Source organism: Hakea prostrata, chromosome 9 (assembly GCF_041222555.1).
Source record: "Hakea prostrata isolate BN-2017 chromosome 9, UWA_Hpros_2, whole genome shotgun sequence".
Taxonomy (NCBI): domain Eukaryota; kingdom Viridiplantae; phylum Streptophyta; class Magnoliopsida; order Proteales; family Proteaceae; genus Hakea; species Hakea prostrata.
Genome location: NC_142608.1, coordinates 47,662,581 through 47,680,490, shown reverse-complemented (window position 1 = coordinate 47,680,490; position 17,910 = coordinate 47,662,581). Strand labels below are relative to the sequence as shown.

The 17,910-nt window shown below is 37.8% G+C and overlaps 1 protein-coding gene across 2 annotated transcripts; it reads left to right on the top strand.

Annotated features, from left to right (window-relative positions):
• Window positions 1–379: 379 nt before the first annotated feature.
• On the top strand, window positions 380–17,642 carry NPG1 (tetratricopeptide repeat (TPR)-containing protein). 2 transcript variants are annotated; one of them, XM_089167946.1, is made up of 6 exons: window positions 380–599; window positions 3,068–3,367; window positions 13,204–13,459; window positions 13,585–14,798; window positions 15,287–15,434; window positions 16,691–17,642. In XM_089167946.1, exons 2-6 carry the CDS (start codon window positions 3,188–3,190, stop codon window positions 17,008–17,010), a joined length of 2,118 nt encoding a protein of 705 aa, XP_089024072.1. In that variant the 5' UTR covers window positions 380–599; window positions 3,068–3,187; the 3' UTR covers window positions 17,011–17,642. The 2 variants fall into 2 exon arrangements, with proteins under 2 accessions (XP_089024072.1, XP_089024073.1); XM_089167947.1 differs by having other exon boundaries at window positions 380–603.
• Window positions 17,643–17,910: the final 268 nt, after the last annotated feature.

Here is a 17,910-nt window from a genome sequence, read left to right as displayed (position 1 = left end):
ATGCCATCCAAGAATTGTACGATCTCACGCAAGGTAGTAAACAAAGGTTCGATTAAGTCAATCCTTGCTCATGGATTGTACAATAAAATTACGTTTTTCTTTATTTTTTTCTTTTCCCTTAAAGGGTTGATGATGTTGTTATTTGACAGTGGAACTTTCAAATGATTGTTGGAGGACTCAACCCTTTGACGCCCTTTAGAAGGTCAAAGTCAGCGAAAGAGACAATGGCATTTCCGTAAATTTAAGCGAGTCGACAATTCAGTAGAGACGTGGACGTATGTGTTGAAGAGGAGTGGAAAAACGTCTATCATTTTTATTTTTTTCCTGGAACCTCGGAATTTGAATATATTCCACTAAATGGCTGTAGGAATAGGATACGTTCTGACGGCGATTGTAACGGTGACGGGCAAGTTAGGAGTAAAATCTGAAACTTATGAAGGGAAGATTTGACGGCCGTTTTCATCTCCATTTTGTCGGATTGTGTATTCGGTAAATTCCTGTTCGTGAGCCCAACCAAACTTCTCGTCTCCGGTCTCCCCCGAGATCTCCTCTTCAATTTTTTCGATCTTCTGCAACGTCAAACGGCGATCTGGGCAAATGTAGGTATCTCTCTGCTTCTCTCTCTTTATGTTCTCTATCTCAGAAATCATTGCTACCTCCACGGATCCAGGTTTTCTCTGTTATCTATGCATCTCTCTCCTCTGTCCTTGATGGATGAGGCGAGAGGCGAGAGGGACCATTGATTTAGAGCTTGCAGTGTTGATGAAGCCCTAATATTTAGAGTTCCAATCGACGAATGTTCGGAAGAGCACTGCCCAGCGGCTGGCGTGAAAAAAGAGTCGTTCTTTTCGTTGGGGCAGTGGACCTTCGAGCATCGATTCCTTAGGATTAAATATTCGGATCCCAGAGTCCTGTGACACAGAAACCCATTTGAGCTTGAATTGCTCTGTCATTACTTTCTCTGTTTCTAAAAGGTTTTGTCTTGGATCGTTTTCCAAGTGTCTGTCTTTCTTTTCAATGTTGAATTTGTTGGCAAATGCAGGGAAGGGAGCCGGTTGATCCCAAATATCTAAAAGAAAAGGGATGCAGTTGATCCCTTTTTTCTTCTTCTTTGGGGTAGAAAAGGAGTTGATCATTTATCCATTAATGTCAGTTGATCATTTATCCATTAATGTTCGAGATTATCATGTTATCGTAATCTATGGGAAGATTTATAGATATTTCTTAGAGTGATTATAATTTCATCAAGCAAAATTTTATTTTTGTCAATTTGACTACGTCATGATTGTGTCTAATTATGCAAAATTCAGCTTAGCTCAATAGGTTTGTTGTGAGCTAGGAAGCGTCTTGGAAGAAGAAGGGAGCCTATGAATTTTTTTCCCCTCTACTGGTGAGCTTTAAGCAATAACCCAAGAGACCAAAAAAATGGTTATAATATATATACATTTTGAAGCACTTAGTTTGGCTGCTCCTTAGGTGGAAATATGGGTAAGCATGCCCATATACTGGAAAGAAGGGTTTCAAAAGTTTCTTTAAATGAGTGGTTTCTGCATGCCATATCCTGCTTGAACTGATTATTGATCTTTATACCCTAATATATCTTTCTTTCTTTCTTTCTTTTTTAATTTTTTTATATTCCCGTACCGCAAATTTTTTTCTCAGGTCTTAAAAGTCAATCTACATAAAAATTTTGTTAACCTGTCATCATTCTTTCTTCCCCCCCCGTGTTGGTGCCTATTACCTCCTCTTTATTTAGGTTTTTACAGTTATAATTTTTACCTAATATCCTACATATGAAAGTTCATAAATGCATATGCATATGATTCATATTTATATTGGGATTAACAGCCATGGCTTCCTTGCCTCCTCAATAAAGTAGACAAGAGAAGAAATTCAATTGCTGAAAATCTACGAGAGATGGATAAAAATAGGAAATGAATTTATTGATGATATTATGATATGATTATACTACAAAATGCTATATGGAGGACCTCTTATTCTCAAATTTTGGGTATAGAAATCTTAAATGCAAACTTCATTGGTGGACTAGAAGATCCCAATACTATCCAATCTTTTAGTTTCTTGTGGTTTTTGTTGTTGACTTAGGCTGCTTTGCATGACTGAAAACAGGGATTTTCTTGCTTAGAGATGCAGAATTTGACCTTGTTCTAAATGCTGGGTAGGAGTACTTGATTCTGTTTCTTAGGCCTCTAGAAGTGTACCCACGTTGCATTTCTTTCCCTTGAGGTTGTTTGGGTGTTTGACTGGCTTTGAGTTTACTCTATGCCTGGTGTAATATTATGCTTCAACATTTTTCATACGCATTTGGACTTACAAACTAATGTATTTTACTACTATTTTATCCCCGTGCTGCATCCTTGGCTGCCAAAAGAAGAATTATTGTTAATTTGACTCCTCATGGGAAAACTTTTTCAAGATGTCACATAATTTTACTTGGTTGTTTAGTTATTTGTGAGGTTGATGTTTCATCTTGTATTGAGTGTTTTGGTTTATTTTAATTGCTTACATTTTCTTGGAAACATTGTGTCGAAGGATCCATGTAGTCAACCCTATTTAGTTGGAATAAGGGTAAGTTGTATTCATACTTGTCTTGCTAAACTCAGTTTATTTGAGCCTCCAATTCACAAAAATAACTATTTACCAAATACAAATAGTTTTTTGTTCACAAGGACATTTCTTGATTTGATTTTTCTTCACAGGTTGATGCATTGTTAGTTATCTGATGCCATGTAGTCAGAAATTTTTGTTTCGTTGCATTTTTCTTGGTCAAATCTGCCCTTCCTCTTGTAGGAGAGTTGTTTGTTATATCCAATTTTGTCAGTTTAATGCTTCTCACATGGTGATGATACCGGTTTACTTGTGATGAATTAATGGTCTTGAATCTTCCAATCTTAGGCTATAGTTATTTAGACGTTTGATGCTATTGTAGAAGTCTGGCTATTCAGCTCTGCCTTCTTTGCTGGTTTTTATGTGTGCAGTAGCCATTACCTCTGATTAGTTTCTTCAGTTTATTAATAAATTGTAATTTTTTGTTTGAATTTTTAAGGATGTAATCTTAGTTATGTGGGAATGCATCCGCAAAGGTGTGAAAAAGTTGAGGCAAGTGCTATGATATTGCGATTTCAGCCTCATTTGATAAAGTTTTCAAAAAAATTTGAGCTTAAAAATGTTGGAGGCAGAATCAAGAGAATCCAGTGGGCTTGAGGATGACATGTCACCTCAAATTCGAGAAGTCCGTGCAAACGGGCATTCCATTAAAGCCTCAGAAGTTGAAGCAAAACTTGATGAGGGGAATATTCTGGAGGCCGAGTCTTCTTTGCGGGAGGGTTTGTATCTCAATTTTGAGGTTAGTTTGTAAAAGATTTCAATTTTTTTTTTTTCTTTCTTAATTGTTTTCTAGCATTAGTTTCATGGGCTTAGGAATGAGCAGGTTTCTCTTGAGAAAAACCACATTCTCCCATGGTTCCCTTAACCTACTCGGTAACTTTACCTGACTAAAAAACTGACTTAGTCTCAGAAGAGAGCCCTAATCCAGCTCAACTAAACACTTCAACAAAAACTGCTAATATTACTTACATTGAATCACTTATTGAACTGCTTCAATTTAAGAACAAAAAGACCAAAATAGTGCATGAGATAATCCTGTATACAACCTAATTACCCATATTTAGGCCATAAAGTGGCCTATAACAAGAAAACACATGGGGTCAAAGGCTCAAAATGAGTATCACCCAACCGTGGACTTTTCCCAAAGAAAGAAGAAACATTTGGTGATAAATCAGCATCAGTATAATGTGACACTTAACATGTAAATGCTTTATGCGGGTATGGAAGGTTGGGTTGATAAGTACATAGAAATAGCATGGTCTGTAGAATCTTCTAATACGAGTTTTGTAGTTGCATAAGCTAGTGATCAGTATGTGAATGCACACCTTTATCATTTTTATAAAAGTTGTGAGGTTAAGATACTGACTCCCTTCACATGTTGTCCACATTCCATTATGTTATTTTATCCTCAGGTAAATGTGGCCAGTTAGCTTAAGAATCCACTTCTAACATACGGTGACCGGAATTTCCAAGTTGATAAGAAATCAATTTGTAGGGTGCAATCCTTATTTAAGATCTTATGGGTATGCATAACTTAAAATATGTAGGAGATTAGTTTTTCATATGCACGTAAAATATGTAATACTGATTCCAAAAGGTGCTTTGTGCATTAATTGAATGTTTGGTTCACAATACATGTGGTATTTCTTTGTTTTAGAAGGTAGTAGAATATTAAAGATGCAGATGTTTCAAATCAGTTCATCCATTGATTTGATCCCACTGTGAGGATTTGTATTTTTCACGTCTAGTCAAAAAGTCTGTTGGATCTGCAAAATACATACGGCGCTCTAGAATTTCTTCTTGCCTGCCATAACCAAAAAAACAAAGAAAAAAGAAAAAATGTAGCATAGTTTTGGAAGCGTCAAATGGTACCAGAACTTAGATTAGGAAGTGAATCATATTCTTGAGATATAGAGGCTGTAGTAAGGTTGATGGGAAAGGGAATGAAATAGATTTAGGGAAAGTGATGTGAACGGGGTTGAACCCCCTTGGTCGAAACCCTAAGTGGGGGCCACAAAAAGTGCCTAAGTAGCCTCCCTAGGCTGGCTGGACCCCTATGGAGGGTATTTTGGGCATTTTTAGCCCTATTTAGTTGCTGGGATTTAATTCCAGAAATTCACTTCCAATTTTTGAGTCCAATTTTGTTAAGAAGTCTTAATTTGAGTTAGTAGTTGAGTGTCCTAAGGAATTATTTTTCTAAGAGAAATTTCTTAGAATAGAGTTTTAAGTTACTTAAAATATTATTTCAGCATGTGTCAGTTAGTGTCCTTTAGATCTTTTAATTTTTGTCCCAACGGTTGTGATTAATGTAGTGAGATCGTAATCTATAAAGGAATCCCACCTAGAGTTAAGGTCTTTTAGTAAGCTGTAAATAAAGCCTACTCTTTCTTTGTAAGGAAGTCTGCTTGAATAAAATTGGAAGCCTTTGTGAGAAATTGGGCCGTGGTTCTCTTTGGGAGGGCCACGGCGGTTATACAGCTTTTCGACATTCAATTGCCAGAACATTCTTCAACAACCAGCAGCCATCTTCCACTTCCAGCTGCCTCCAAGTAAGTACACCCCCCAGCCTGTCATCTTCATCCTACCGCCATCGCAGCCCCTCCCGCTTACCTCCCTCCCATTGCAAGCCCTAGGAAATCCCTCCCCTACCATCGCTGCCTTCCACCTCCCATTCCCCTGCAGTTACAGCAGCCCCCTACCCCTCCCCCACCTCCCCTGGACCCCTGCAAGCCCTCCCCTGTTCTGCACACCACCCTAGACTCGACCCCCTTGCTGCCGCATCACAGTGGCAGCATTCCCCAGCCCCTGTGGCTCCCCTATCCCCCTCCCCTCCCCCACCTCTCCCCTACCCTACAGCCTCCCCATTCCCTCCCCTCTAGCTATCACACTCCTCCCACCCCCTTTTCTGAATTGTGGCAGAATCCAAAAAACAGAAGAAGAAAAACAGAAAAGAAAGAAAAGAAGGAAAAAAAGAAAAAGAAAAAAGAAAGGACAGAAAAGAAAAGAGGATTTGAAAGATTGCCCAAGGTTCAAGGTTTCTCTTCCAAGATCTCCAAATGGTGATCCAAATTATCTCATTCTTCTTTCCCAACAACCCTAGGGTGATTTAGGATACCTCAAAACCATCCCACAGGGATTTGATACAACCCTAACTTTACCCTGTTACCCAATTAACTCATACCCATCTGATTTGTGATAGTAGAGCTTCCCCACATAATTTTAGATTGACCCTTTTCCTGTAATAGTCGTAGAATCATCCTTGGTTCCTTGCATCATCCCATTAAGTTGCTGGAAGATTATGGGCGAACCTTTAATTTTAGGGAAATTCATCAAGAAACTCTAACCCTAAAATCAGGTTCACATCAGTAAATCAAGCTGTAGACAGCAGTTTAGGCACTGGCAATAGGACAGGGGTTAGAGGTTTAGGTATAAAACAAAATAGGGATTAATTCCAAAGGTTTCTATGCAATGATCAGGTCTTAGGTCTTCCTACTGATTTTATAAATTGGGATGGGAACTGCATAATTTGATTTGAACCAGATTCTAGGAATTTAGTTGTTGGAATATTGCCCTAGAATCAAGCTCACTCCAAGATCCTCTTCTCTTAGAATCAGCAGTCTTTAGGACTGAAATTACCTTCAGTGGAGGAGTTTTGGATGGATTTAGGGTTTACAAGTGTTAAGCTAGGCAGAGGGTAGATTCAGCCAGGCTTAGGGATCAAAGTTTTTATGTTTGAGGGATTGAAACCTTGCTGCAATTGTAATTTCAGAACTGAACTTGAAACTTAGGGTTTTGAAATTTGGGGTTTGATAGGAATTAGGGTTTCTAGGGTTTTGGAAATTTAAGGGATATGGGGTTCCGCTTGCGATATGGGTTGTAAAGGGATAATTTCCTAGGGGGAAACATTAGGTTAATGTTTTGTGATTAAATATAATATGCTCTAAGATGATGATTAGGATCCTAAGGATATATAACCCATCCCATGGGAGATATGGGATAAATCCATTGAGATGGAAGCTTGGTTTTAGGTGTCAGAATGGATTGAAACTTGGAGGGAATGTAGGCAATAATATAGGGATATGATCCACAAGTTTGGTGGGTGGGGGGGGGGGGGTTGGGTGGTTATATCAAAAGATATTAAGGTTCTTGTTTTTTTGAAGTACGGAAATTCAAGAAAATAGTTATATCTTGAAATTGGACGGTCAGAATGGGGTCAAATTTGGTACTAAAGTCACTAAGATTGGGGGGATGAGGTTCCTAAAGTTTGGGACAGATCTAACAGTTAGATTGGTGTAGATCTGGCCTTGAAATTTGAGTCTCTAGAAAAATCCAAAATTTCAAGAAAATAAGAAAGAAGGGTGTGCTGGATGGGGAAGAAGAGGTTAGGCTAAGGATGGGATAAGGGAGGCAGTACTTACTTGTAGGGGAAGGAAGTAGAAGATCTTCAGCAAACTCAGTCTCACAAACCCCGCTGCAGGCTACCCTACAAGGGAGCCCACGACTGAACTGCTCTCCTTCAATTGTTAGCTTTATTGAATAATGCAAATATGATTTGTTACAATCCAGAGTGGCTTATTTGTAACGTACATGAAGGAATTCATAGTAGGATCCAACTTCCAAAAAGAAAACAAACTAGGACACTAACTTGCAAACCAATTTCTTTTTTTTTTGGGTCCAACAGAGATATTGCAAACCAATTCCAAATAAGACTCTTACTTGACTAAATACTCTAATTCAAACGAGGATCATCAAATCGCACTCTAGAAAGATCCAATTTGGAATTTAAAAGTAGACATGGAATTCTAACAATAAATAGATTGAAACTAGGGTATTCTCACACAATCTAGGAGTCATACCCTAACAAGACTCTTCAATAACTCACAAAATAATGACTCAAATAAAAAAAAAAAATAATAATAATAAAAAAACAAAGTAGATCCAGGGTCCTAATAACATGGTGGACCAATGACACCCCAACCTTGGACTCCCGAAAATTGCCAAATTGACCAAAATATCGCTGGTGGGATTAGGGGCCATTGAGGAGCAATCCTAGGCCCTATGCCGCTGGAAATGATTTGGGTGAAGATGTCATGTAGATCACAGGCCTTATGCACCCATACAAACAAGCTCCAAAACCAGCCTATTAAGGTTGTGGGATACAACTACTGTGAGACAGCCTGATTCGATGATGTGGTGAGTTTTGTTGGCTCAATGTAGCATCACAGAAGGAAGCACTTAGTCCACACAGGAGCATTAATGGAGAAAGAGAAAAGACCTAAAAACTGTTCACGTCATTGTTCACTAAACAATATCACAACCAACATATGCTTTACAAGTGTTTTTTGGAAGATCTTGTGGGCCCCTCAAGAAGAGAAAGATTCTACCCTAATGCCACAATTGTAAAATTTCTATTTTTTGGGGGGAAAAAGTATATTTCATTTCACTGCAATGTAATCTTGGGTATTTTCTAATTTCAGCTTGTTAATATTTTAGGCATTTCTGTTGGATGCTTATAAGAAGTTTTTGTTTTCTTACATTTTACTTTTTTAGGACTTCTTATGATGTAGAATTAAAGACATATTTAAGAAAGAAAAAGCCCATTGGGTTAGGCCCATCAAAGGCCTAAATCTATCACCTGAATCAGCCCATGGCTTTCATGGGCTAGGACTGTTTTAGTGGGTTAACCACATATTCATGGTCTAGACCTATGCCCAAGTCTAGTTCTTGAAAAGTCAATAAAAGTGGTTGTGCTTTGAAAATAAAAGAACTCATTGTCAAAGGAGTTTTCCTTTGTCAAGAGTTAGGTAATAGTTGAGTTATTAATAGGTAAGTAGTGTTAGCTAGTGGTTGGATGTTACCATTAATGTTTGTCTCTTTAGAATGCTATATTAAGAGACTTATGTAAGAAGGGAAGACACAACTCATCTATTGAAATCAAATTGCTTTGTTAGCATTCCTTCTCTATGGAAACTCCTTGTGTTTGATCAAGGTAGGTTGGTGTTCGATCCAATCACTCCACCTTGCGGTGTGAAGCCTGGGTGTTACATTGTTATTTTCAATTTCCTCATATTGTCCCTTCAATTTCTTCATCATAGTTGTGCCTCTGTTTTGAAGATCTATTCAACCCGTATTGTTATGCTATTATCCTTATAATACCACTCTAGTTTCAACCTTCTTTCACATCTATTTTCTGTTTCATCTTAAGTCTATTGAATCTAAATTTAATTCCCTATGAAAGGTTTTATTTGGCTACTGTTTTGATCAATCAAATGCAGTACTACATTATCCTATTTTGTAAATTTGTGGCAAAACTGTAAATAAGTCCATTTCATTACAATAGAAAATAAGACTCAGAGAAATTGAATTTTTGGTAGTAGCCTTAGTTATGGAGTAAAATCCATGTTTTAAGAATGAAATTCGCGTGAGAGACTCAAGGCTAAGATAGTCTCTCCCCCTACAGCCTTACCCCCTTTATTTCCCTTCGTCGTATCTTTCTATGTTATTCTTTCATGTGTAACAACAACAACAAGAAGAATTCTTATCCCAACTATGCAAATTCTTTCTCACGACTTCTCCTAAGTTATCTTAGGTCTGCCCCTAGCTCTTCTAGTTCCTTCGATCTAGGCTAAATCACTACTCTATGTAGGGGCATTTAAAGGCTTCCGTTGAACATGTGTGCGCCACCACCTCAATCAACTTTCTTATAGCTTATATCATTTATCGAAGCTACTCCCAGACCAACTGTGATATAATCATTCCTTATCTTATCCTTCCTAGGGTTGCCCTCATACATCTTAGCATCCTCATTTTTGCTATATTGAGTTCATTTATATGATGATTCTTAATTGCTCACCACTTTGCTCTATACATCTTGGCATGTACAAAGGCTTATATTTGTTGTTGATAAAGTAGAGAGGTGCAATTGGGGTCTCATGTAACCGATGTGTTCCTTTAAATCTCAAAGGACAATTCTATAGGATTGTAATCGAAAATTCACCGCCTCGTTGTTGGTTAAATCATCTATTATAAGTGCAAATAAATATGAGCTTAAAATTGATCCTTGATGTAGCCCAAATACAATCAGGATTTCACCACCTTATCCTCTCGCCAATCTTATAGTTTTCATTGAACCATCATAAATATCTCTTCAACTATGTCCATATATGCAACATGCCAAATTAACACTCTAGGCACTGTATCATAAGCTTTTTCTAGGTTAAAAAGGCCATATGAAGATCTTCCTTGTACTCTCTATACTTTACCATAAGTCTTCTAAGGTAGATAGCTTTGTAGATCCTCCAGCATAAAACAAATTGGTTTTCCATAATAGTGGTTTCTTGTCTCAAAAGGGTTATAATTACTTTATCATATAATCTCATAGCATAACTTATTAGTTTTGTGTCTCTATAGTTATTACGACTTTTAATATTCCTTTGTTTTTGTAAATTGGGACTCAGTTTTCTCCTCCATTCACCTGGCATTTTTCTTATGCTCAATCTTAATGAACAACTTAGTTAGTCTAGATAGCTTATAGGTTCATAGGCTCAATGAACAAAAGTTCGTTCATCTCGCCCAGTTCGCTGGGCAGTGAACCGGCGAAATGGCACTGAAATTTGCCCCCCCCCCATTTGGAAAATTTCGTCCCCAATTTGGAAATTTTCGCTCCCAGTTTTGGGTATTTTTTGTCAATAATTTTGGTAAAATTGATGCATATCCTAATTTAATGCAAATATGTGATAAATTTGAATTATTTTCTATAAATTCTTCCATTTAAATTCTCCTACCTAGCCACATTTAACATATTACCTTCTGAGGCCTACATCATTCGGACATAATTGGAATGATTATCCATTCACTCTTGAAGATTCTATGACGAACTTCATTCATAATTTAAATTGTTTCCATAAATTATTTCATGTATATACTCTTCCCTAACCACGTTGGCGTGTTGACTTTTGAAAACTAAATCACTAGAATATAGTTGGTAAGATTGCTCATTAATCTTGAAGATTTTGCTATATAATGTATTTTGCTATGTAAATTTTCCTCCCAATTACATTTAACGCATTAACTTTTGAGTCTTGAATCATTGGGATAGAATTGGTAAGATTGGGATAGAATCGCGAGAAAAATCACCTAAAAAGTGCAAGAAATAGCATAAAAATCGCAAAAAAAAAAAAAAAAAAAAAAAAAAAAAAATGATATATCACTATATATCACGATGTATCGCAATAAATGGCGCCGAGAGAAGTCGGTTTCGGCTGGGGTTTTGTTTCGCCCCATGCCGATATCACCGAAATTCGGCGATATTTCGCCAAATTTCGGTGATATTTTGTTCCATGCATAGGCTCTTCCATACTTCTTTCACATGTAAGCAGGAAGGCCAAAAAAAAAAAAAAAAGAATCAAGAAAGAAAAGAACTTCTTGTTATTTATTTTGATCTTCATTATTGTATTTCTAGGGAATGGACCTCAGCCTTTGGTTTCTCATCCATAGCTATCTCAACTACTAAAAATGGAGTTTACTCCATACTTGAGGCTACACGACCATATTTTCAATTCCTCAAAGTCTTATTTCCTATTGCAATGAAAAGGGCCTATTTATAGCTAGCCACAACTTTATATAATAGAAATCTAACAAAATAGAAACTTTTTGTAAACATCAAATAGAAATGTGTGAAATTAGGAACTAGCTAAGATTCTATAGCAATGAAAGAAAATATGTTTTCGAAGACAAAAAAATAGAAAATATACTATTGCAGCATTAGGATAAAATCTTTCTTCACTTGATGGTCCCACAGGATCTTCCAAAATGGATTCCCGAACAATGCATATGTTGTCTGTGACAATGTTCATGTGAACAATGTTTTGGTCTTTCCTCTTCTTCATTAATGCTTCGACTTGGGGTAAGGCTTGCCTTATATGATGCTCCATTGAACCAATAAAAACTTGACACATTGTCCGAATACGCTGTCTCCCACAGCAGTTGCATCCCATAATCTTGCTTGTCTTGTTTTGGGCTCTTGTTCCTATGGGTGCAAATGGGATTTTGATCTCCACCAAGATGAATAACTGCCAATCAGGTTGTAAGTTTGGTCTGATATTTTGATTGAATTCTCATCCTGAGTACACTAAAGCTTTATCAACACTGGTTAGAGTTGAGGTTGTAGAGTTGGGGAATAGGAAATTAGAAGGTTAAGGGAGCAGAATTAGAAACTAACAGTGCTAAATGCCTGAACTTAGTTGAAGGCAACCTGTTAAAAAGCTTTAGAGTGTTGCAGAGATGAAGAGTGTTATCGATCTCATAAGCTTCTCACCACAAGGAGTTGACTGGATCAAACATCAGCCCTTTCTTCTTCAGATCAAACACTAAGGGAACCCGTAAAGGGCTAGCCAAGCATGCAAACAGCAGCAAGATGTTGAAGCAGAATTTGTAGTCTCTTGTGTCCTCTGGGTTGCTTTATATGATAAAAGAAAGGAGTAGTTAAGGTCCAAAATTAGAAGTTTCAAATTGGTTCCCCTATACAAGGAGTAAAATGCATAATCAATTTCTACACTTTATGTGAACTAATTCATGACAATTACAAAACTGAAAATAGAAGGAAGGACCACTACTTAAATTGGACCACAGAGAACCAGTTCAACTGGTCTAAATCTAAAACAACTTAAAATAAACTAATCCCCTATACAGCCCTATTACCCACACATTAGGCCCACAAAGTGGCCCATTACACTGAGAATCCTTGGACCTAAAGGCCTGACATGTATCAATCTAAACCTAGACTTACTCCTAAGAAAAGCAGCCCCATTTGGTGATGAAACTGCAGGAAAGGATACGAAGGAATTTTACTTATTGATGGTTCGTTACCATGCAATCTCTTATTAATATCATGTATGTAGTTATTTCTTTAGTAATTCCTTTATGAGATTGACTATATTAAGTTTGATGTTTAAAGACAGATGGCTAGGATGTATTCTATATCTATTATGGACCAGTCAGTTGCAAATAATTCAATCATATGGTAAAGTAATGATCTTCTTTTGTTGAACACTCAATGTGCTCGACTGTAGCTTTGAATGTTCTACGGTTCATTAATTCTTTGACTGGTTCTGTTCTAGATCCTTTAATATAGTTAAATCTCACAGTGTGCTGCTTATAATCTTGTTGCCTCCTCCAGGTTTCATCTGATATTCAGTTTGAAAAATGTAAGAAAAGTAAAATAAAAAAAAGAAAGAAGTCTGCAATATCTGGTTGACCACATATCAAAGAAAAGGATGGAAACATAGCAAGAGACTCTTGATTAGCTGCTCTATACTTTGAGAAAGACTTCAACTTTAGGAATGGCATGCATCATACTACTTTTCACTTCACCTGAAAATAGTGTCAAATTTCTTTGATTACAAATTTGTTTCTTGTCCAGGGGCTCTTTGATCTACCTGGTTTCTCTACCTGTTATTGCAAGATGTTTAGATCTGCAAATTATCTCTGTACGGGATGAAATTGTGCTATGGCATTATCATTACATCTTTTTTTCCACTTTATTTGAATATAAATGAACTTTTATGCATTCTGCAGGAAGCAAGAGCTCTTCTTGGAAGGCTGGAGTATCAAAGGGGCAATTTAGAAAGTGCACTTCGTGTTTTTGATGGAATTGACCTTCAGAGTGCTATACAGCGGCTTCAATCTTCTCTTCCAGAAAAACCGTCTTCTTCTAGAAGGGGCCGCTCCAGGGGTGAATCAGTGCACGCACCTTCTCAGCATGCTGCTAGCCTGGTTCTTGAAGCCATTTACTTGAAAGCCAAGTCACTTCAAAAGCTCAGTCGAGCAAATGGTTTGAACAATTTCAATGACTGGACTATATTTTGAAATTTCTTTCCTTTTATTAATTCCTACTTGCCCATACCCTTCAGAAGCAAATATTTATTAGCTGAAAGTAGTCCTATGGGAACTTTGCAGAGGCTGCCAAGGAATGTGAAAGCGTACTTGATGCTGTGGAGAAGATTTTCCATACTGGCATACCTGATGTATCGGTGGACAACAAGTTGCAAGAGACAGTTAGTAAAGCTGTCGAGCTCCTTCCAGAGCTCTGGAAGCAAGCTGATTGTTATCAGGAAGCAATATCTGCTTACAGGCGTGCTCTTCTTAGTCAATGGAACCTTGACAATGAATGTTGTGCAAGAATTCAGAAAGCATTTGCCATATTTTTGCTGTACAGTGGTGTAGAGGCAGGGCCACCCAGCTTAGCTTTTCAGATAGATGGCTCTTATGTTCCAAGAAACAACCTTGAAGAGGCAGTTCTTCTTTTGATGATACTTTTAAGGAAATTTTACCTAGGCAAGACCGAATGGGATCCTTCAGTATTGGATCATTTTACATTTGCTTTGTCTCTATGTGGCCAAACATCTGTATTGGCTAGGAATATTGAGGAGCTTTTACCTGGAACATTTCATCGTTGTGATCGTTGGAACACTTTAGCTTTTTGCTACTGTGCATCAGGACAAAACAATGTTGCCTTGAATCTATTAAGAAAGTCTTTACACAAGCATGAAAGACCAGATGAACCTCGGGCACTGCTATTGGCTGCCAGGATTTGTAGTGAGGACTCTTTGCTTGCTTCTGAGGGAGTAGAGTATGCACAGAGAGCGATTGCAAATGCTCAAGGGGTAGACGAGCATTTAAAGGGTGTGGGTCTTCGCATGTTGGGTCTTTGTTTGGGAAAGCAAGCTAAGATTGCTCCCTCAGACCTTGAGAGGTCTCACCTTCAGTCTGAAGCTTTGAAATCATTAGATGGGGCAATGGCTTTTGAACGTGTAAACCCAGATTTGATTTTTGAATTGGGGATTCAATATGCAGAGCACCGGAACTCAAATGCAGCCTTACGATGTGCAAAACGGTTTATAGATGCAACAGGGGGCTCTGTATTAAAAGGTTGGAGGTTGCTTGCTCTGGTTTTGTCTGCCCAACAACGGTACACAGAGGCCGAAGTTGTTTCTGATGCTGCTTTAGATGAAACCTCAAAGTGGGAACAAGGACCACTACTCAGATTAAAGGCTAAATTGAAGACCTCTCAATCATTGCCCATGGATGCTGTGGAAACTTATAGGTTTCTTCTTGCTCTGGTCCAAGCCCAAAAAAAGTATTTTGGCCCTCTCAGGAGCAGTACCTCTCAGGTTAGATTCCAGTTTTCCATTATATTGAGTTTGTTTGTTGTTTTAGAATGTGTAACATACTTGGGCAAAATGTGGAATTGTTATCCAACTTGATGATGAGAATGTTGAATTGATAACTGTCTTGTAGTGTAGCTAGATCACAGTGAGCTACTTACTATTCAGTATTATAATTTGATGGTGCAAGTTTTGGTGGAGGCCGTAATATTCAGGACTCCACCATTTGATGGTATTTCTTATCTCCACGCTTCTTCTTTGGTGCAAGAAAAAATATATTGTTTGCCTACCTTCATTTTACCAGAGGGACTCCATAGTTTTCCTCATTTTGGTTCTGTCCTGGGTTCTACATTCACTGTTTCTAATTTATTTAAATTTAAGAAGAAAATGAAATGTAATATTAAGTCATCTTTGACATGTTTATCAACAATGTGCTCAATTTATTATATATAGTTATGCTTCTAAATTCATCACGCTTTCTGTGGTTGCATTAGATTGAGGATGACAAGGTCAATGAGTATGAGGTCTGGCAAGGTCTTGCAAATTTGTACTCCAGCCTGTCACATTGGAAGGATGCTGAGATATGTTTGGATAAAGCTAGAGCACTGCAGCAATATTCTGCTGCAACACTGCACACAGAAGGTAAGATTATACAAACTAAAATTTGCATGTATTAAAACCAGTTCATGAAAATTTCCATGGCGAAATGGGAAAGATAATAAAAGAAGGCAGCTTATGTCTCTCAAAGGTTCTTTTTGCATGCTCTGGTTGTATCCAACTGGGATGAAAACATAAATTAAACCATTCTATATTAGGATGTCTGACCTGTGGGTCTGTGGTGAAGTGTGTTGTAGAAATTGCATGCCCGTAAATTGTGGAACATCCTTCCCTGCAGCTAGAATTTTCCTCATTCTTCTCCTTGCTAGAATGTATAGGAATGGAACAACCTGTGATGAAGCATGTAGTTAATATTGCATGAATGTAATAAGTGGAATATCTACCCTGAAGCTCGAGTTTTCCTCATTTTTCTCCTTGCTCTAATGTATAAGAATAGTTTTTTCAAGTCCTAATTCCAATAGGACTTCATATATGAGGCTATATATACTCCCTGGCCCCCAATTGATGGGAAGAATATAAACTGCTTATTTGATTAAAATCATCAACTTTTGCTGTCTCTCTATTGTGACAATTGCTGATCAAGGTACTAATTAGCGTTTAGCATTGGTGAGTAACATCCAAGGTGGGTCTCCTAGGGTTCTTTTTGAGTAATATCATTGAACCTGCTGTGGTTGAGGATTCAACCTTCAATTGATCACTCCATCTTCTCCGTAACTGAAGACATGGCCCCTAGATCAAGGTAAGCTTGAGGCCAGCACCATGTCCCACTCTTCTTATCAACTTAAATTCCATTTGACCCCTTGATTCGTCCCTTCTTCCACCCACATCAAGAAATCCCGTATCTCTCCATTAGAATCAAGCCCAAACTTTGTACATCACACATCACATACCCCAGCTCACTTGATCCAAAACCTAATCTGAGTTTGCTAACCCTAGTTCCTTGACCTAATCAAGATACTTCGTACTTCATCCTGCCCCACCACCCCCCCCCAAAAAAAAAAAAAAAAAAAAAAAAAAAAAAAAGAGAGAGAGAAAAAGAAAAAGAAAAAGGAACACCCAATCCAAGTTTCTGCCAGTTCTAAAACCCGTAAGCCACCAAACACATCTAAAATTTACATCACCCCAATTCTACTACTGCTGTGAAATGCATAGATAACTGAGAATTTTCTTATTTTGCTCCTTGATTTTACTAGGTTATGTGTACATAATCATCACTTTTACTTTATTGTCTGAAATATAATTCATTTTTACGTCTCTTATTATGTTCTGTACTTTATTAGGTATAGTACATGAAGGTCAGGGGCAGATTAAAGAAGCATTGGCTGCTTATAATAATGCTCTTCAACTTGACGAGAGTTATGCACCTCCGAAGGTCTCGATTGGTGCTTTGTTGTGGAAGATGAGCCCCAAGGCATTGCCTGTGGCACGTAGCTTCCTCTCAGATGCATTGAGGCTTGAACCCACAAACCGTATGGCTTGGTATTATTTAGGGATGGTCCACAAGGATGACGGACGCCTAGCGGATGCCTGTGATTGTTTCCAAGCAGCATCCATGCTCGAAGAGTCACATCCCCTTGAGAGCTTCAGTTCAATACTTTGAACTGGTTTTCCTCAGAAGCTTCCAGGCAAATTTCAGTTGACTTGAAGCTTCAGTTTCAAAAACAGCGAACTTTGCTGCTGCTTTGTTAACCATATAGCTAGTTAGGTTAAATTATTGGGATTCAGGTTCATTTGTGGTCTTGTTGAGGTTTCAGTTTTGCTGCAATCAATACTCTTTCAGTATCCAACCCAGATATAGAGCGTTTTAAGGTGGATGTATTTATTTGTAGGGAGCTTCAGGTTGGTTCGGTGTATAACATGTAATTGCAGTCCTTGCCTTTGTTGGCCAGATGTTGTAAAAAGCATATGGAAGATCAACGCATTATACATTTAATTTGTTTTTGTAATTACAACTTTGGTACTTTTATTTTATTCATTCCTCCCCTCATGTCTTGAACCTCTTCAGCTGTATATATATATATATGAATTCTTATGCTATTTTGAAACAGGTCAGTTTTCTACAGTAGTCAAACTCAAATTCTCTTTCAACTTGTAACATTTCCTAACTTACCACCCATTTCAAGCTCAACATAAATGATACACACCAAGATGCTTGAAGATGGCCCATCTGTTACCTTAGTGATTTGGAAGTGGCATTATGAACTTTTACAGCTATGGTTCCTTTGATGCATTCATTCGAACGACACGGCTCCATTTACACAAGTGAAAAACTGTAAAGGGGAAACTTGCTTCAGTTCAACTTTGGCTGTGAAAGGGTCTGGGTCATTTTCCTTCAGTCTCTTATCAGTGTAAACCATTTCTAGCAGCTATTCAAGCAATGCATCCTTTGAGGACTATCATTGGGAAGCAAAAACATAGCAGTTTGAACAAACTTAAATGATGCAATGGATATTAGAACTGAAAACTCACCTTTGGACATGGGAGATCTTTTCTTTGCTTT